At 36.5% G+C, this 21,150-nt stretch overlaps 1 protein-coding gene and 1 pseudogene across 1 annotated transcript; one reads left to right on the forward strand and one right to left on the reverse strand.

Moving 5' to 3' along the window:
- Nucleotides 1-2,411: 2,411 nt before the first annotated feature.
- BTNL2 (butyrophilin like 2) lies at nucleotides 2,412-13,315 on the forward strand. Its single transcript, XM_025043667.1, is given in 8 exon segments — nucleotides 2,412-2,490; nucleotides 4,203-4,312; nucleotides 4,314-4,551; nucleotides 6,077-6,093; nucleotides 6,275-6,513; nucleotides 7,651-7,691; nucleotides 11,641-11,982; nucleotides 13,029-13,315. Coding segments are annotated over 8 exon segments (1,353 nt in total).
- Nucleotides 13,316-15,121: 1,806 nt separating this feature from the next.
- Nucleotides 15,122-21,150, reverse strand: part of LOC102884564 — an 18,369-nt pseudogene continuing 12,340 nt past the window's right edge.

Here is a 21,150-nt window from a genome sequence, read left to right on the forward strand (position 1 = left end):
TTATACTCACAACCTACTTTACATTTTTCAAAGTGCTTATGCGATTCTCACAATATTTCTGTGAATTAGGCTGAGTGCAGGAGGAGTACTAGACTAACACTCAGAAAACCAGGACTGCATAATTCATCTGTCAAACATGACATTGTGCTTGTATCTCTGAGCTTTGGTGGCCTTGTCTGTCACATGGTGATGGTATAGCTGAAAAAATGTGAGGAATAATTCTTTATCAGAGAGGAGAAAATGAAGAGGTTCAAGAAAGTACAGTGAGAGTCTTAAGGTCATAGAAGTAAACACAAAGTCACCTTGTGTCTGAGAACTATTTTACTTGGCTTTCTCTCTATAAAAATGTGTTGTTTTAGCATGTGACAAACTGTATCTATTTTTTAAGTTATGTAGATACATAAACTTCATACTTGTAAACTGACTTAATTTATCCTCACCAGTTAATTACTGTGGTTACTTGACATTTTGAGAGTTTAAGTTCTGAGATGTTTTATTGAAAAAGAGAAACAAACCTCTAACAACTCATGACATGTAGTAATTTGTAATTTTCTTTTCTTGGTAATTAACTTAGTAATTTTAATAGTGTATGCATAGAACTTAGAATTCAGAATTGTTGTTCACCTAAAGTCTAAACAAAACTACCAATTATTATTGCATCTTCACACTTGTAACTTCATCCAGAAAATTAAATGAAACATGGATTTTAAGAATTTAGAGACACATAAACATATTAGATCACATCTCTTAACAATATCAAAGTTTGCCATATGAACATTAATGGCGAGTTCAATGGCTGACATTTGAATGGTAAAATAGAGATGTCAAAAAACTTATAATGAAAATGTTTTGTTTAAAGTTTTCAAGTTAAGTCCATTTATTTATTTACAAAAAAAAGTGCCAAAGATTTTCAGCACACTGACAGTTGAATGGCTATGGCAGTGTTTTTCCTCTAAGGCAGTTTTTCTTCCCATTTATACTCTTGCATAAATCTCTCTCTGAGCACCAATGAAGGTTAAAACGCGTATTCACAACTTTATTCAAAAGCTTCACTCATTTGGGCAATTCTTTTCAAGAGTGCATTTATTGGTTCCCCCTCTGCTTCAACATAAAAGACCTAAAAGAACACAGATCTACAAATTGGTTTGTAGCAAGTGTAGGTCTTCATAGTTTGCAGGACTGAGTGACATTGTTTGGCATAGGTGTTATGGGCTCTCTTAGATATTACTCAGTGTGGAAAAAACATTTCTCTTTTTCACAGGGGAGTCAAGGAGGCATTGGAAATTTCCTTCAGTCTAAGGGGAAGTGACTGATATGTTTCAAAGTGTTCAGTCTCATTTTCATATAAATATTTTAGTGCTTTTTCAGATATAGGCATAATGCCTGGGTTTCCTTAGAGGTATTTTGATGAAAGTATGCATCGTTTTGAAAGTAAATAGAGTCATAATAGAGTGAAAATAATCTCCTGAACCACTTGGTTCATTTCCAATAACCGTTGATTTTCCCTTGTCCTATAAAATGTTGCTAGCATTAGTTTCTGGGGAAAGAGAAGCAGTAATCAACTTATCACTGCTCCTGAGCAGGTTCTTCTACTTAGGGTGAAGTAAGTTTTTCTTTCAATAAGATACTTGACACATCAGAATAAGACTTGGACTTCTTTTATTCTGAATTTTTCAGTTTTCAAAACTAAAGCTAGTGTTCTGTTTTTACCCTAGTAGTTTTAAAACTCTTGAGCTATAAAGAAGTATTTTTATAATTCTGGTGCAATGGGCATGTTGGGTTTGCCAATCTGCCCATTGGGCTATTACTTTTATTCATTTCAATGTGTTTTCAAGATGATACTAAAAAACTTTTTAGAGTTATTTCCTTGACCATCCCTTCTGTAACACCATTTCCACCCCTCTTTCCTCCACTTTCTAAGGCATCCTCTTGCCTCTGGGTTCTCTCAAGGGTCTAATGAGGATTTCCTGGCTGCAGTGTGAGAATGCAGAGCCTTTCTGCCTCTACACCTAGGTAACTCTAGTGATGAAGGAATTTGAAGGAGGGCCTGGGAGAAAGGTGAGAAAAATATTTTACTCCTGCTCTATAATTTCTGCATGCTCAGAATAGATGGAACTGAGATTTTTTGAATGTATATATTATTGTGCCTTTAGCTTTTTATTTCAATCAGAAATCTTTCTGTAGGCCTATAACATAGTTTAAAGTAGAACACATTAGAGAAGGGGTCAGAAATGATCAATAACTGCTGAGAAATAAAGCCGAGTCCATTTTGTTGTTTGATTGTGGGTGGGGCGGTTGATGTTGATTCCTCGTTATGACTGCATAACCATAGGACACCGTAGGGTGTGCTTGATATAGTGCAGCCTCATTTAGATTTGGTCATGTTTTCTCTTGTGCTTGCTCCAGGGAGGATGGTGGATTTTCCAGGATACAGTCTATCTGGTGCAGTTGCCTCCTTCTTCTTTGTATCGCTCACCATGAAGCAGTCAGGTAGGGGGCCCTCCCTCCCTTTACTGCATACCCAAATGTCCTAGAGATCCAGTCCCAATGCAGAGGTCTCAATTCAAAAGGGCTAGTCCAATGTTAAGAATGAAGGTCCAGGGGTCAAAACATGTGTGTTCCAAAAAGGGTTTCTTCTTCCAACTGTGTTACCTTTGAACACTTACTTGAGTACCTTCTGCCTTAGTTTCCTCATCTTCATGATCAGTATAACAACATATCAACATCTCAGAGGCTAACACAGGCTTTAGGGTTAAATGAGGCTGAACATAGAAAGCACTTGAATCAGTGCCTGGAACACATTAAATTATTAATTCATTCTCCTCTGTATATTCAGGACAGTACTCTGGGGGCTGGAAAACTAACTGTTTTGTAGCATAAATGAAAAAGCATTAAAATACTTAGAAATAAGAAATTAGAAGAAGACTTTCAAGAAATGGACTTGGAAATCTCAGTAGCCAAGTTTTGTTGGTCAAAATATTGTACTTTGAAAAAGGATTATGAAAATTCATTGTCAGTGGGTAATATCAGAGCCCCAAGGAAAATGCAGCATGACAAAGTGGGAAAAACACTGGACAGCGCAACAGAAGGCACAGGTTCCAGATATGGAGTGTTGCCATGTGATGTGATGAGGGTGCCTTCCTCCACGTAATGCACTCGTCTAACCTGTAAAGCAGTCAACTAGGTGATATGACTTCAGCTCTAGCTTCATATTTAGATTCCATCAATGAAGAATGCAAGCAGATCTTTACTTAAGTTTTTAGTGAACTTTAGAGCAGCATCTATTTGATATTGAGCAAGAACTAAGCAAGGTGAGGTCCCTTCATAGAAGGATTGGATCTGCACAGAAAAAGTGCAAATAGACCTGGAACATTTTAGGATGAGAAAGACGTAATATACATGGCATAGGGAATTATTAAACATAACAAGCAGAATTATTAAACATCTCTTCAATTTGCAGATAACAAAGAAGTCAAACAAGACTCGACATTTAATTGGAAGGCTCAAACTCTTTAGACAAAATATTGTCCTTAATCCACCACAAAATGTCCTTGTAAAAACTGCATTGTACAATAACCCCAGTAACTGGAGTCTTGCCTGCTACAGGCCAAAAAAGAAAGAAAGAAAAAAACTCATTTTTTTTTTTTACCTCAGACAAGAGCAATCTTGAAAAGTTAAAAAAGTCTATTGAATAAATTTATTACCTAAATTTTATTACCTAAGAAATTTTGTTACCTAAGAAATGCGATAACAGTGTCAGTCACTAACAATATAAAGTGAAATCACCATAAAATATAAAATAAATCACTAATAAAGTTCCCAACTTAAGTTACACAGTAATTTATTTGAGAATAAAAATAACCCAGAGATGATGGTTTTAGTATCTTAAAGATGAAGAAATTGAGATTCCAAATCTTAAATCTCAGTACTGGAAAATAATGGATTTGCACCCCCACATCACACAGTTGGTGACAGATTCGGCACTGTCACTCGCATTTTTGAACTGCATGCTATTTTCGGTATGCAAATTTGTCTCTGTAGCAGCCAAATATGCAAATCATCAGCCTGGATTTCCCTAAATCATTACAGTTAAAGCCCTCCCTCCTTCCGTTGCTTCCATTTGGATGGGTTGGGCATTCCAAAGCAAGCACATTAATCTTCCAGTCGGCATTTCCTGGTTCTTCTTTTTCACTGTTTTGTAGACTTTAGAGTGATTGATCCTGCCCGTCCTATCCTGGCTGGGGTTGGAGAAGATGCCCTACTAACCTGTCAACTCCTCCCCAAGAGGACCGCGATACACATGGAGGTGAGGGGGGTACTACTCAGAGCCCAGCCCACATGTGTTGTTTGCATACCTGAATGGAGCTGAGGTGACTGAGATGCAGATGGAGGAGTACAGAGGCCGAGTAGAGTGGATAGAGGACGACATTGCCAAGGGAAGCGTGGCTCTGAAGATGTACAACATCTGACCATCTGATAATGAGCAATACTGGTACCATTTCCAAGAGGGGAACTATTGTGGAGAAACAAACTTTCTGCTCAAAGTAGCGGGTGAGTATCTGGGAAAAGACATAGGGTCTTGGAGGGAGAAGCATATTAATTTGTGGTAAGCTTATTGCAGGTTGAAGAACTCCCTTTAATCATCAAGGCAATTTCTAATACTCAGTCCTCTATTCTGATTCATTTGAAAGCTAGTTCTGAAGTCTTCAAAGCAACCTCATGTGAACAATATTCCCAAATTTCACTTACATGGTTTTGAATATTCTTAACAATTATTTGAAATCCAAGACATGCAGTCATCAGCAATTTTGCTGAAGCATGAATTTGTGCCACACAGACTGGTTTGCAAGGGCAAGTTGATTACTGAGTGAATCTAGCTGACGGTCCAGCGTCCATATCTCAATGGAATCGGCTGTTCTCTACCCAACATCAAATATACAGTAATTGAGATGTGAACACTTCATGTAATGCCTCCAGTTAGAAAGCTAGTGGTGGGACTAAAGAGGTAAGAACTTTGTGCTTTTATGGAGATTATCACAAACTGTGTTCAATAAGCTGGAGACTTACAGATGCTTTTGGACATACTGTGAATGGCAGGGTTCTGCACGATGCTTTTGTATTAGCAAAGTAGGAAGGAATAGGGAAGAAGGGGATCACTGAAGAAAGGATCTGTCTTAAGGAAGAACAAATATCTGAAAACTAAACTATCATATGGTTCCCTGGCAGGAATAACTCCTCCATGTGCTAAAAAGAAAATTAGGCAAATCCATTTACCTTATCAGGGAAATAATTCTCTAGAGATGTTAATAGCTCTGGCTGATATAGCTTTCTTTTTACTTCTCCATTAAACTGTTTCTTAACACCTTTTTTAATTAACATCCATAACTATGATTATTATTGTTCTTATGTTCAAGGTGATTCAAGATAGATGGAGGAATCTTTGAATTTCTGAGATGTAGAGCAAGGAGGGCACATACTAAGGCATTTCTCTATCGGGGACACTTGAAAGTAAACCACACATTTTCTAAGGCTCTAGGTGAAAGGAATGAGTCTCTGTTCCATAGCAAGTGATAGAGACAGAATTGTCACTTAGGGACAATATAGTCCTCTTCGTTTAGATTTGAGAGCTATATTGAATAGAGAAAATAATTTCATGATTGTATAAAACCAAGATTTCTCGAAAATATTTTCCCATCGAATGGAATATTTAGGTACAAGAACTCCTCATGAGCTTTCCATCTTACACACACCCCATGATCTACTTACATCCCAAGAACAAAACCACCAACAAAAACAATGGAAAGAATAATTCTCATGAAAGTGATTTCTGACTTTATACTAAATATCCTATTTAAATTGGATTCACGATGTCATCCAAAATGTCAAAGTGCCTGACAAAATAATATTAATATGAAAAAGGCAAAGTTTGTGGCATAGGGGACTTCATGAATATATTATAACATCTTTGTTTACAGTACTAGAGACATAAGCAAAATGTCATTGTAGTCTTTTCTCTTATTCTCCTGCCTGGATCCAAAGAAAAATACTGCTCATGTACTAAAATTTAAAGATCCAGGCTGGGGAACAAGTATAGTGTATGTGGACTCCAATTTGAATTGAAAAAAGACTTTGGAATGGTTTTTGCTCCCCAAATCCCTGAACTCCTGCCCTCTCTATGAGCAATGCCACTGGGATCTCAGTCTCCATGGGCTCAGGTAGTCTCATGGGCTGTGTCTTCCCTCCACAGGTCTGGAGGGATCTGTAGAAAGTGGAGTCCATGGAAGGATCTGTAGAAAGTGGAGTCCAGCTTGTGTGTACTGCAAAAGGCTGGTTTCCAGAGCCCCAAGTTTATTGGGAAGACATTACAGGAAAGAAGCTTCTGGCTATCTCTGAGTATCACTTCCAAGATAAAGATGGCCTGTTCTATGTGGAAGCCATGCTTATGGTTAGGAATGCCTCTGCAGAAAATGTATCCTGCTTCATCCACAGCCCTGTCTTCACTGAGGAGAAGGGTTAGTCATCTCTATCTTAGGTCAGTGCTTTGCCTCTAGGACCAAGATGCTCAAATTAGCAGGAAAGGTTCCAAGAACTAGTCCATAGCATCTAATGTTTTTTTAATCAAGAAAAATATCTAACATTTAGTAATATGTATTAAAAGCTATAAAACATTTATGATGGAAAATATATACACTACATTTTGATTGAATAGCTACTATTAATGATATTCTAGTTATTTTCAAGTTAAAGGTTTTTTTTACTCACAAGTATGTATTACATTGTAAAAGAAATAAAACTATATTCTTTCAACTGAAATGTTTGCCTATGCTGTATTGTGCCTATTATATGAAGATAATCAAAGATGGTTGACAACCATTTACAAAATAGCATCTTAATTATAGCCTCAAATAAAGAGCAACAAAAACAACCAAAAACCCCAATACAACAGTGTTAATGTCTTATGTTACTATAAATTATAGCATTGATTAAAAATATTTTCAAATAATTTTAAAATCCTGATGTTGGACTATTTAATGATAAAGATTACATCTATCTATCTATCTATCTATCTATCATCTATCTATAAACAGACATTTCCAATAGTGTAAAGATTTTTGGCTTTAAATAACATACAACTACACTAAGATGTTGGGGACACGATCTATATTTAGATATAAGGTTATAAATATATAGTTATTCTTATTATGAATGGGTATAGAGAAAAATTAAAGAAAATGTTATATATTAATGTTAAAATGAGCCATATATGTGTATATATGTATTATATACATCACTGTAAAACACATATATATATACGCATACATATATGTTTTATCTTTCAGTTTGAAATTATAGGTGATAATTATTATGTCCATATATTTTTATACTTTCTGTCCACTTATAAAAAGAATGTATTATTTTTATAAGAGAATTAAATATATTAAATAGCAGAAACAAACAGAATTATTGGGTGGTAGATTGAGCAATTTTTGTTGTTTAGAGGTGATCCATGGAAAAGAATCAATATTTTTCTGCTTTTATATTCTTTTTTTTTTTAAATAAATCTAGCTTTCCAATAAAATGTAAGACTTACTTTTATTTTTTTTTTAAATATTTTATCTCCTTTCTCTTAGAACAAATTGCTTAATATGTTGTTCTCGTTCTTTTTCCAGAGAAACTCCAGAGTGAGTTGGGTAAGTAGACGTGGCTACATGCACCGGTGTAGATGAGCCTCTAGGCTCCCTGGACAAAGCGAGAAAGCAACTGCGACACCACGTGATCCCGTTGAGCACCCAAGGCTTGCTTTTCTCAGGTCTCAGGTTCAGTTAGTACCCGAAGGGACCGGCAAAGCAGAGGCCTGCACAGCCTCCTTCAGGCTCCTTTGTAAGATGTTACCTGCCACTTTCAGTATTTGCGGAGACCCGGGTGAGCCTCAGATGAATGCCAGTAAAGGACACAGACATAACCTCTGCACTGTTGGATGGGAGGAAAGGCAGCTGCTTTTGGGTGTGTGGGGGAGGCATAGGACAGCTGGTGGGGCTCAGAGTCCCTTCTAAAACATCTCTAGTGTGAGTGAAGGCAGTGTCATCATGAAAACTGGAGGTTACCACCCACCACCTCCATCCTCTGGCCCTGATATGGTTTCTGCGCTCCTCACTACAGTAGGTCCTAATCTCATCGCTCTTGGGAAGCTACTTTCCCAGGTGTAGCCTGGGTCCCTTCTTTTTTTTTTTTTTAACTTTATAGTTGAACTCCAGGTATTATTTTACTGTACCTAAGATAAGTGGTTTAAAAAATAACCAACTGTTGTTTGAACCTTTTACCTCCTTACCATCTTCCTTCTTTCTATGACCTCTTCTCTCAGCACATGACAACCAGCCTGCTCCCTGCCCAGATGCATCTGAACTTGCATCACTTATAGTCTCTTTCATCAATACCCTGCTTTCTCTCAAGTCATCTATTACAGGAGTATGGGGGAGTTGGGGTAAAGTGTGCATGCTGTGTGCACGTTAGGAGAACTTAAGCACACTTTCAGCTTATGTAGGAGTTTTTGAGGAAAATCAAGGTGGCAAACACACCCCAATATCTGCCAGAGTCTAGTGTGACACTTTTGACTCCATTAGGCCATAAAGATAAAGGGAAGGCCTCAGAACGGTCAAAAGTAACTCCATAATCTGAGAAGAGCTGCACATCTGTGAGCCTTGCCTTCCAAGTAGGACTCCTTCTATCCGGGACAGCATCTGCTTGTGATCAGACAGAAACTTTAATCTGCAGAGTTTATTAGTTACAGATCAGAAAGACGAGCCAGTGTTTGGGGGCAGGTTGACACATGTCTCTGTCCATTAGGAAGATTTTAGGTGAAGAGTTAACTGAACCAATTTGATATGTTTATTGGAGATCCAGTACACAAAATATATTCCTATGTCATGTAGTTCCTAAGTTTTGCTGACCTTCTGGGACCACAATAAAACAAAATGAAAAGATGGAGCTTCCCCTGGCTCCCTGTCAGGTGAAAGGGAGAGGGCTGTGCCCTCAGGAGCTTTGAGGGTATGCTGTTTGATTGAGGAGACTGGAACTTCACAGTCCCCTCTGTGTTATTCCATGAACTAGAGCTCAGAAGCCGGGACCCACTGCAAAGGGCTGCTGGCAAATAAAGCTCTCTTTGGAAGTACTGAGGCTGAAATTTCAGTTCTCACTCTAGCAAATAATGTGATTGGTTTATAAAAACAGTGACTAGTTCTTTAAAATATTAATTATAAGCTGGGCACTATGCTAAGTGCTTTACAAGAACTTTTTTTCTTATGATAATTATAAAAGTTAACAGCGTTAACCTCATTTTACAGTTGAGAAACAATCTAGAAACATGTGGTTTGCCAAAACCACCAAGAAATTGTGATGTTTGCTATGTCTGACTTAAGAGTGCAGGTTCTTAATCATTTATGTGTGATTTAAGTAAATCATTGGTCCCTATTTTTCTCTTCTTTAAAATGAACATGTTGAATTTAATCTCTAATGTACTATCAAGTTCTAAGAGTCTAAATATGATATGATATAATATGATATGTAATATACTATACTATACTATACTATACTATACTATACTATTACTAAAGCATATTTGAGGAATGAGATAGCCTACTTAATTGAATATGCTGATTGAAGGAGGATTATATGATATGATGTTGAGATTACCAGATGTCAAGGAATTAAAGTTTAAGTTGGTGTACTTCACACTCTAGAAAGGATTTAATTTTTCAGTTGATATTCAGAAGGCATTTCAGGAACATACACTTAATACTCAAAAATAAAATAGAACAATAAATTTGAAACAACTTGTGCATAAAGCTATGTACAAAACTGTAAATATATGGTGACAGAAGGAAATTTAACTTTGGGTGATAAAAACACAATTCAATATACATATGATGTATTATCGAATTGCACACTTGAAACTTATATAATTTTATTAACCAGTGTCATAAACTTAATTTAAAAACTGTATAAAAAAGGAGATTATGCAGAGCTGCTCTCAAGGACCTCTTATTCTAGTAGAACATCAATTATTAACAAACAGGGCTACATAATGTTTCCAGTACTTTAAACTTTATTTTCACTTAGATCCTAGAAAAACAGTTTTGTTACCTATAAGGCACTTAATTAATTACATCTCCAAACTTACATTTTGCTTTTTTAAATCTCCATTAAAATTAATGTTAGCTCTTAATTAACCTATTCCTGGCAGGGTAATCCATCTTGATACAGTACCAAGGGCCATGAACTGGGTTAAAAAAAAATCCTCATATGGGTAACAAAGATGTTTTCCTAACAATCTGTTTTACTAAGAAATTTATTGTAGGACACATGGATGGAGAAATAGTAGCAAATTAATCCCTAGTTCATCTTTTTTCTGACATATTTATTTTTAGATTTCACCAGATACAAATGGAATGGAGATAATAGTGTTTTAGGTAAAACTGAAGCAAATAATGCTGGAAATAACTGGGAGTCAAATTTTAGCTAGAATAGAAGGGAATAATCTGAAAATTAAAATTGTGTTGATAGCAAGTTTTCTCTCTAGAGAAGTACCTAGCAAATTTTGAATAATTACATAGTGAGGACTTTTTTGCCTTTGGTCCATCCAGACAGTATGCATATTTATGACTGTATTTCTATTATAAATGATCATAACATATGTGAAAGCATTCTTACCATTTGACAGAAAATGACTCTCAATTTAGAACAGAGCAAAATTGGAATGGACAGGGCTCAATGAGAACTGGAAGTGTAGTACAGTTTGGATTCAGGAGAGCTGTCAGGGAAAAATTTCTGTTCTCAACAATGAGAAGATCAGACTCTTTTTGCATATTCATTATTGTTTTGCGTTTTGTATTTTGCCAACTTCCCCAATTCTTGATCTTATTTTTCTCAAAACCATTTGAAGACATAGTGCCTGGTGTGTATTTAGGGCCCCACATGTGTGGGACCTTTGAGAACTGAAATGATGGCTGGATTTGACTCATACGGTATTATAAAATCAAACCAGGGGAAGGTTTCTTCACATTTCATTACTAAAAATCCACCTGAGACTCATTTTCAGCCACTCCCCATTACCAAGGCAGAGGGTAGGATTTGCTCCACTGCCTTCAGGTTTCAGTCTACATGAGGAATTCCACGTACATTGCATGGTCATCCAAGAGCTTATATAAATTATTTAACTCCAGATTTTGATAGTGATATATTTGTTTTACAGTTTAAGAAACTGAGGCATACACTGATTAAGAAATTGTTTAAGGTTATGCAAATTTGAAGTGATAAAGTATTAATTTTATTCTAAGAGTTTTAATTGCAAATTTACCTTATTGGGCTATAATCTGAATACAATTATAGTTAGGAGCAAGTGAATGTTCCGTCAGTGATTTTTTTTTTCAGATTGACACACATGATGAGATGGTTCTGACTTTGAATAGGGACAACCTCTATCTTTATTAAACTAAACTTCTTCCTCTTCAAAGGGTGACCTTGAGCTTCAGAGCTCCTCTGGGTTGCCCATGGGTTCTAAACCCCACTCGAGATGTTCTTACTGATGATACTATTTGCTCTATTTAGAGTCTTTCATTGTTTTTTGTCTGTTGTATTTAATAGCTTCCTTAAAAGTGATTAGACCTTCCCAGCCCATCCTTGTCAGAGTGGGAGAAGACATAGAATTAACCTGTTACCTGTCCCCAAAAGCTAATGCACAGAGCATAGAGGTGAGGTGGGTCTGATCTCACCATTATCCTGCTGTTTATATGTATATGGATGGGGACCATGTGGCTGGAGAGCAAATGGCAGAATATAGAGGGAGGACAGCATTGGTGACTGATGCCATTGATGAGGGAAAACTAACCCTACAGATACACAATGCCAGAACTTCAGATGATGAGCAGTACCTTTTTGAAAACGATGGTGTCTACCAGGCAGCCAGTTTGGATCTGAACATAATAGGTAAGAATTCTAGATAGATGTTTTGACTTCAACATCGATTTCCACTGTTTTAACATTCTAGTTCCTAGAAAATTTTCCTGGCACCTGAAATTTTCTTAATTTCTTTTCACTCATCAAATTTATATTGAACCTTCTGATGTGCAAGAACCATCATCTATACATAAAGTCCACAGATGTAAATGGATCAAATTTAATTCTTTGGGTATAGAATTTCTATCCTTCCCAGAATCTCCATAAAATGACCATACAGAGTAAAATTTGAGAATTTTACTCCGTAATTTTACACAGAACTCATTATTTCACAGAGTGTTATTAAAATTCTGGGAAATGTGTAGTTACTGGGAAGTGTAATGAGTTGGAGACTAAAGTAGATTCACATATAAACAAAAATAATAAATATTGACAGAATTGGCAGGATGGAGGAGGAAAGACAAAATTTCTCCCTTCAACATAATTTTTGACTGTCTGTATTTGTGAGCGAGAATTGATTTTCCAAGGCTAGCAAATGCCATTGAAGACATAGGCCAACATATTGGATACTCTATTTGTTTTTTTGTTTTTCATTTTCATTGTGTCTAAATTAATAAACATATTGAGAAAATATCTACAGGAGCACATGCTGTGAGGTTAAATGGACTCTATCATTTCCTGCCATTGGACATACATATTTATAAGATTTTGATCTTTGAGACTATTTTCTTACTGACTTACTTACTCACTTCCTGGACCTGTGATCCATGCCATAGTCAAAGTTATTTTGTTCTCAGGTATAGAAGAAAAAAGATTGAATTTGAAATTTATCATAACCTTTGACCTGTCCCATGATGATTTTAGAAATACAAAAAATAAATAAATAAAAATGTACAAACAAAACAAAACAAGAAACAGTTCCCACTAGTCTCATCCCTAATTGGAGCATAACTCCCCCATAAGTTTTGCTCTCTTCCCTAAGTTTCTGAATCCCCCTCTTCCCTCTCAGTGAAGTCACTGACCATATAGCTATTTACTGAAACTCTAAGTTTTCTATCTTGATCTCTATTCCCTAGAGCTGGATTCTTCCCCACTGATCACCATGGAGAGACTGAAGAATGGAGAAAAACAGCTGATGTGTACTCCAGAAGGGTGGTTCCCACAGCCCCATGTGCAGAGGAGGGACATGGAAGAAAAGACAACACCATCAGTTTCAGAGGTCCTGACTCAAGGCGGCCAGGGACTGTTCCAAGTGGAGGCGTTTCTGTTGGTCACAAACATCTCTGTTATGTATGTGACTTGTGCCATCAACCCCCTTCTTGGCAAGGAGAAAATGGCAACTTTTTCTCTCTCAGATTGGTGATTCTATATAATCCTCTCAGCTTTAGGAAATAAATATGAAGATCAACCCAGACTTATTCAATTTATTGCTCTCCTATATTCTAATTTTTATTTTCTTCTCTCTGATGAAGTCTCCTGCTGTCTCTTACGAAGTTGTTCTTCAGGACTAGGGATCCTACTCCCCTGAGTGTCTCCCTGACATCCCAAACTAAAGCCCTGTGGTTATATTGTTATATACAGAAATCTAAGAATTGATTCTATTGTCACTGTATCTACAAGCTCTTTTTTCTGATATGAAAATAATGACATCACTTTGCTGTTTTCCTCATAGTGGATTTTCTTCTGGATTAGAAACTAATTTTTCTTAGCACCACCTTCATGGCTATGGACTGAGTAATTTTATCCTTTTCTAACCTTGTTATTCCACTGATTGTGGTGATATAACTGGAAAGAGAAGGGGAAGAAATGTGTGTGAGTGCGTGAGAGTTCATGTGTGTATATTCCTGCAAAGAGCAAACAATAAAGTTAACATAAACTTCAAGTCTCTCCTCAGCTTCTGCAGAACAGAGAGGAGCAGCAACTCCCTCCCTGAGAGGCTCAGTTCTCACCCTTTCCTCCAGCTCAGGAGCTGTTCAGATAAAATGATCGATCTTGAAAATTTCTCAGTTTCATGACTTAATGAGATCTTGCGGTTTTCATTTTGGATGACTTTTTCGTGGAAGATACTGCTTATTTGGGGATTGCTTCTTGCAGTGGTTGTAGGCCTGGTTGGGAGGACGAGCTGTAGAAAAAAAGTAGTTAGGTAAACAGAAACAGTGTGGGGCACACTGCAGTGGGAACCTTACTGCACACTTTCCTTAGCTTCTCAGTCACATATGGCAGTCATTCAGTGAACCTTCAGCAAGTAATGAAACATGAGGGTCTATGACTTACAGTCATGCAGTTGAGGACCAGTGCTGAATGAAATCAGCATTTACAGTGATAACAGAAACAAGAAGATTACGAGACAATAATTTGATCCCGTAGCGCAAATTCCCCAAGCAACCTAGTTAAGGGAAAGGAAGAAAAAAAATGTGGCATAGCCATCCTTGCTTTCAAAGCTGAGAACTGAGATTTAACTGATTCTTTTGGCATGTACATTTCTCTGAGATCTTCAACAATATGATGACTTACTTATTGGTGATTCCTGCTCTGCCTATGAAAAACTTCTCACATATTGATAGAGAGGCTGTTGCATATGCCCTAGAAAGTTCTTCCACTTTAAATTTCTTGTCACTGTAACTTTTGTGTGCCCGTTTGGATGTTAATACTATGAAATTAATATTTTTTAAATACTTCCACAATATTATTTTCAGAATGAATTTTTTCTCTACAGTGAATGTGACACTGAATCTATATACCGCTCACCCAGAACTGATCCTTTCTGAGGGAAACAAGTGTGTGGCCCATGGAAATGTATGCAACCAGACGTCCCACAGAGATTTGACAGATGGCTCAATATTCCAGGCCAGGAGGGGCTCATGTCAGGGAGGTGGTAGTAAGAGATCAGCTTGGGGAGAGGATAGGAAAGGTTCTAGGTATTTTCAAGGACAATGTGAGGGAGTCATATTTGTGTCACCTGAGGATGGGTTTGGGTATTTGGTTGCTATGGACATGAGTATGGCCATTACTTCTCCTCCAAGCCTCCTTCCTGAAGGTGGCCACAGGATAAGTCAGAGAAGTATCTCCCTTGACTATGTATTTGGACTCCTCTCCTTTTATAACATGACTAAGTGCCTTATCTGTACCTTCCCCTCAATTTTCTTCTCTGAAACTCTATATTCCCTCTTCATTCTTTGGCCCCCAAATGTAGGTTCTCCTGATACTGTTCCTGCACCCAGAGGAGACTCTGCAACACCTCCAGGGAAAACAACAGCTTTGGCTTCTGTAAACTAGGATTGGATTCCAAGCCCGAGCTTATTTCTCTTTTCACCTTGAAAAGGAATTTACAAGACCATCCAGATCAAGAGTGCTTCAACCTCACTCCGGTTAACTAATCCCTTCAGAGACTTAATCTATCCCAAACTCTCTGATATGCTGTCTGCTCATCAAATCTGATTATTTGATGACCAAAGACTCTTAGAAAGTCCAATGGGAAATACAATTTAGCCTAGAGGAGGACATACAAAAAATAATCAAATATTTGATTGGTTTCTTTAAGAAGGTGACAATTAATTATCCAAGTAGAGCTGAGAAAATGGAAAAAATACAGCTAAATATAAGGAAAAAATATGATTACTAAGATATAATCTAGAAAATTATATAAAGTGTGGAATCTCTGCACCAGACTTTTTAGAAAGTTAATAGAGAAGTGGAGTGGGGGCCATTTTTAGAAAATCTAGTCCCAGAGAAAAATTATGTATCATTTACATAAAAATGTGAATTTTATTTTAAGAACAAAATAAAAGACACAATTTAAAATTAATAATTATAAAATAAATAAATATAAGCAATAAAGACAAAACAGTAAAATTATTTTAAAGTCATAATGAATTAAAGAAAAGAAGCTACATGTGGAAGAAGAAAGAACGTAGGAAAAGGGAGACCTGAAAAAAGTCTTAAAGTAGTCTGAAGTGAGAATGAGAATGACGCTCTGCTGCTTTCTAGGAAAACAAACATCACAGCGTTATCACTGCTTTTTGAAGATTATCTACAGCATTCTGGAGTTTCTCTTTCAGGTCCTAATATTTTTTTTCCTATTTTTGAACTAATAAATTTGTCTTTGAAACTATGTATTATTCTCCCACAAGTATTTACACATTAGTTTTTAATTTTTTTAATTGTGGTATAATGCACATAACATGAAATAATTTAAACCATTTTAAAGTGTACAATTTAGTGGTATTTATACATTCACAATATCATCATTATTCAGTTCCAGAATATTTTCATTACTCCAAAAGGAAACTCCATACCCATTAAGCAGTCACTACCCATTTTTCCCTCTCCCCGGCCCCTGGCAACCACTAATCTACTTTCTGTCTCTGTAAATTTGCCTATTCTGGATATTTCATATAAATGAAATCATAAAACATGCGAATATTTTGTGTTTGGCTTTTTTTTATTCAGCATAATGTTTTCAAAGTTTATTCATGTTGTAGCATGCACCATTACTTTGTTCCTTTTTATTAATTAAAAAGACTATTTTAAGAGCTTTCTTCAGGTTTACAGCAAAATTGAGTGTAAAATTCAGAGCATTCTCATATCCATCCTCTCTCTCCCCATAGTTTCTTCTATTATTAACATCTTGTATTGGTGTGGTACACTTGTTACAATTGATGAACCAATATTGATACATTATTTTCAACTACAGCCCATACATTAGGGTTCACTGTTTGTGTTGTCCGTTCTATGGGGTTTGACAAATTATTTACACATATTTGATACATTGCTATACCTTTATATACTTTATATATCTTTCACATTTTTAAGACAAATTTATTAGTAAATATGTTAGCTTTGCCTTAAAATATTTTTGACATTATTTTGATTTATGTAATTAAAAATGTTTTATTTATAATGTCTGAAGGTTAACTCTCCTTTTATTCTTCTTTCTTTTTTGTCTTCCTTCCTAATCAATCAAACTCTTTGCTTGTTAGTCTTGTTTTTGTATAGGCCCTATATATAAATATATAGGCTTTCCCTAGGAAAGTATCATGAAAATGTGCTTTTTTCAGTCAAATTCTTTTGTTATGTGTTAAAAAACATATTTTTCTTTAGCTTCCCAAATTGGGGATTCATTTACTTTCTCAGTTCCAATTCCAGTTAGGAAAACTGTAGGAAAGGAGATTGATGGCTTGAGTAAGGTACCCCAATCATTGAAACAGTCACTGTGATTAATGAGTGAGTAGTAATTGGATTGGCCCATCAAGAATCCAGTACCGTCTTACTCTTAATGAAGAGATAGCTGGTTGTAGTTGTGTATAGCATGCCAATTCTCAGAATAGATGTACAGATTAGATGGACTCAGTTTCATGGAGAGGATTGGAGGAAACAAAGAGACTAAATTTGTTAACTCCACTGCAGGAATTTTTTCTCATTTGTCTGTAGACTACAGATTCCATTAGGGCAGTAATATTTTTCTTTTTTAAAAAAATGTATTTCATAACCTAGAAAAATGTTGATCAATAAACATTTGTGGAATGCATGAATCCAATAAGTGGAATATTTATTGAATCCTTATTTGTAGAATGCTCTATGCTGACCCCTAAAGATAAAATACTCAATAAGATATAATTTCTGCCCTAAGACTTTTTTTATTATATTGAAGTTTCTTTATTTGAATGTCCTACCATACCTTTATAAACTCCACTCAAAATGGGACTGCCAGAGTAGATTAGCAATAAAAAAAAAATTCAGGTGGTGAATTCAGGTCATTACTTTGCCAGAAACCATAGGCTACTTGGAAACTCTTCACTGTTTGTTGATTTACCCACAGCTAGAGTCGAGGACATGGTGAATAGTGTCATCCCTGACATTTCTACAACTTTGATTCCAATAGGACATCAACCTTCACATTTTCTTTCATGGTCCACCTTCAGCCTATACTCTCCAATCTCTAAGGTTAAAAGGACAAAAACTCATTAAAATAACTGGAGAAGTGACAGGTGGAAGAACCCTGTTGTAGAACAAATATGAATTTAGTTCCTGCAGGAGAGATATGAAAAATCATTAGAGAACCTAATGCTGAATGTCCTGAGTACATAAGAAAAATATCCAAAACTGAACCCATTTTCCTTCCTGTTGTATATCATAGTTCTAATCCCATTTGCTCCTAATTTGTTGTTATCCCCATGTATAGTCTTCTCATGTTCAGAAATCCCTTCTCATCCGCCGTATCCATGTGATTAAACCGATTAATATTTTCCAATATTCATTTATCTCTCTCCTGCCTCTATTATCTCTTGCTTGTTATATAAGCCTTCCCTTTACTGTCAGTGAAGTTAATATTCTGGACTCTGGGTTTATTCTTCCTGAGTTCAAATAATGGCTTTGTCACTTAGTGTGCCAGTGAAATTTCACTAAAGAGATACATCATCCAAGAGAGATACCCAAAGGGACTTGTGGTTTAAAGATCTGTAAATAGTGTAGAAAAATCTAAGTGGATCTCTTCTATAACCAGGAGAAGCTCATATTTTATATCCCAGAAGACGTAAGCTTGGTGATAACAGCTAGAGAAGTCTTAGTTACATTAAAGGCAAAAGAAACTCTCAACAGTGGAAAAAATATGGTCAGAGGAAAAAAAAAAAACGCCAGTGACATCAATTACTCTCTCTCCATGAAGGCTGCAGATGTTTCTTCATTCTTATTTGACTAATGTGTTTCTTTGAAAACATAAACAGCAACATAAATTTATTTGTCATTCACATGCTCACATAGGACACAATTCTGGACTTGCCAACCAGTGACAATGTGTTAAAAACAAGGCGGAAGGGTCTTTTGCCTCCCAGAAGGCTTGGTCTCCTGTTCAAATGGCTTATAATCATATATCAGTGCTCCCCACCTCTTGGAAAACTCCAAGTTTAGAAACTGATGGACACTAGGGCTGAGGTAAGGACAAGATGAGCTATTAACTTTGAAAAGACTTGAACAGATTTCTGTGTATCTCCAAAAATAGTAACATGTATTGAGAATTCACTTAACTGCGGCCCTTCCCTTCCAGTACCATCCCTTCTTCTATATTTGATAACACAAATAATGAGAGATTTCCTCTTTAAGTGTAGTTTTAAAAATATTTACTTCAATACACACTGAGCACCAGAACAGAAGAGAGGCCATGCATTTGTCTGGAATTTTCTTGTGATAAATTAATGGTTCTTGCTCATAAAGAAACTGTATTTCCCCAAAGATAAAACTAGAGGAAATCCTCTCTAACATTTTCCAGTTTTCCCATTTCTCTTTCTGTCTCTTCCTCTTTGAAAGGGGTTGAAATGCTATCTAGTGAAAATTATCTACCCTCCACACAAGGGCAGCTCTCTTGGAGAACATGCCTATAAGAGATTTGAATGGAGGCAGCAGAGATACACAAAGAGCTGACACCTCAGTTCTTATGGAAGTAACAGAGTTAGCTTCTTTGGGGACACCCATATCACAACTCCTTAAATGAGTTACAGAGGTCCTTGGAAAAGAATCAAGACAATTTTCAGTGTTATCTGAAGCTAAGCAGATGGTCATAGATGTGCCAACACCCTGAAGGCTAAAATAAGGATGGAGGGTCCCACAGAAGGTGACTCTAGTAAAGGAATAGGTGTGAAACCCATCAGTCATGTTATAAAAAGACACAGCTCCAGCCTCTCAGTCCAGAAAAACTCCTATTCTGTGAGTGCACTGCTTCAACAACAGAGACTTCAACTGGGAAGTGAGACCCTGATTTCTCCTTCCTTGTATGCCACTACCCAGAAATTCTTCTCTGGACTTTCTACAAACCACCCCTCTCTCTTCACTGTAGCTGAGCAAACACCTAGAGTCCATCTAGTTCCAGGTCCACATTCTGTCCCCACATTTACTTCTATCTCCCAGTAATGTCTCCCTGAAGTAAAGCAATTCTGGCCCAGAACACTGAAGATGGCTTCAGACTCCTTTTACTCTTGGTGTGTGGGGGTGTCATCATTCTGAGGAACGTTTCCTATTGCAGAAACATGTTTTCTACTCTCAGATAAGATGAGATTGGGGTGAGCTGTGTCTGGATCCAGAATAACAACCACTGCAGGTGTGGGGAAAAAATAAAAGTCATCCACAAAGAAGACAGATTGGCCTTAGGAAAGATTCAAATTCAGGAAAGGGAGAATGGAGAAAGAGAGAGAAATGGAAGAATAGGTAAAACAACTTATGTTCTATCCTGTGTCCATTCATAAGAGACACATGACATGTAGATCATAGAAGGCCAGGGTTGGACAGGACCTTGGGTAACCATCTGTTCCTGATGGGCTGAGACTGTTTAACCAAGAGAGTTGTCTCATCTGAAAGTCCCCAGGATCAAGTATTTCAGGATGGGGTCTCTCCAACCTCCTTTAAACGCTGGCTCCTTTACTGTTTGCTCTTAATTAAGCCCTGTCATACTGCCAATCACACTGTACCTATTTTCATTTAAGTTACTTTGGCTTACATAATAACTGTATCATCCACATCTCACACATTTATTATATATCTAATGTTTGAAATAGCCAGACTTTGCAGGCAGAAAAATCTGAATTTTGATAATCACTCTGTCCTTAGTAGCTGTGATCTTGGTGAAGCTACTTTGCTTCTCTCAGCCTCATTTTACCCTCGTGAAGTTGTACATAACTATGATACCTTAGCATAGTACTATTGTGAGAAATCAATGAGATAATGTGTAGAGAATTTAACATTATGCCTTGCTCATGAGGAACACTTGGTAAATTTTAGCTTCTGACAGTTCTAGTAACATTAATATAAGTAGTAATAGCAGAAATAGTACTAATACTAGTAGTAATTAATATGCTTCTTGTCAAACCAAATATTTCCAGTAATTAAAGATTTCTTTTTCTAAAAATTTGTACATGGGAAACTAGAATATCTTTTAATTTTCGGAGGATTGTATTAACTAGGAAATGTTTATAGATGCAGAGATATTCAGAGTAAAGTAGCATGCACTAGAAATTGATAACTCATAATCCTGAAAGACTCTAAGATGGTGAGGGGCCATTTTCCACTGTCTCGGGATGGTTAGACTACTTTTTGAACGTTATTCACATGAATAATCTACCGTATCACTTAAGTCTCAGATTAAATATCAATTTCTCAGGGGAATTCCTTTAATCCACCATTTTTTCTCAAAGCAATCTCTTATTCCTTCAA

This window comes from Pteropus alecto, unplaced genomic scaffold (genome assembly GCF_000325575.1).
Source record: "Pteropus alecto unplaced genomic scaffold, ASM32557v1 scaffold202, whole genome shotgun sequence".
Taxonomy (NCBI): domain Eukaryota; kingdom Metazoa; phylum Chordata; class Mammalia; order Chiroptera; family Pteropodidae; genus Pteropus; species Pteropus alecto.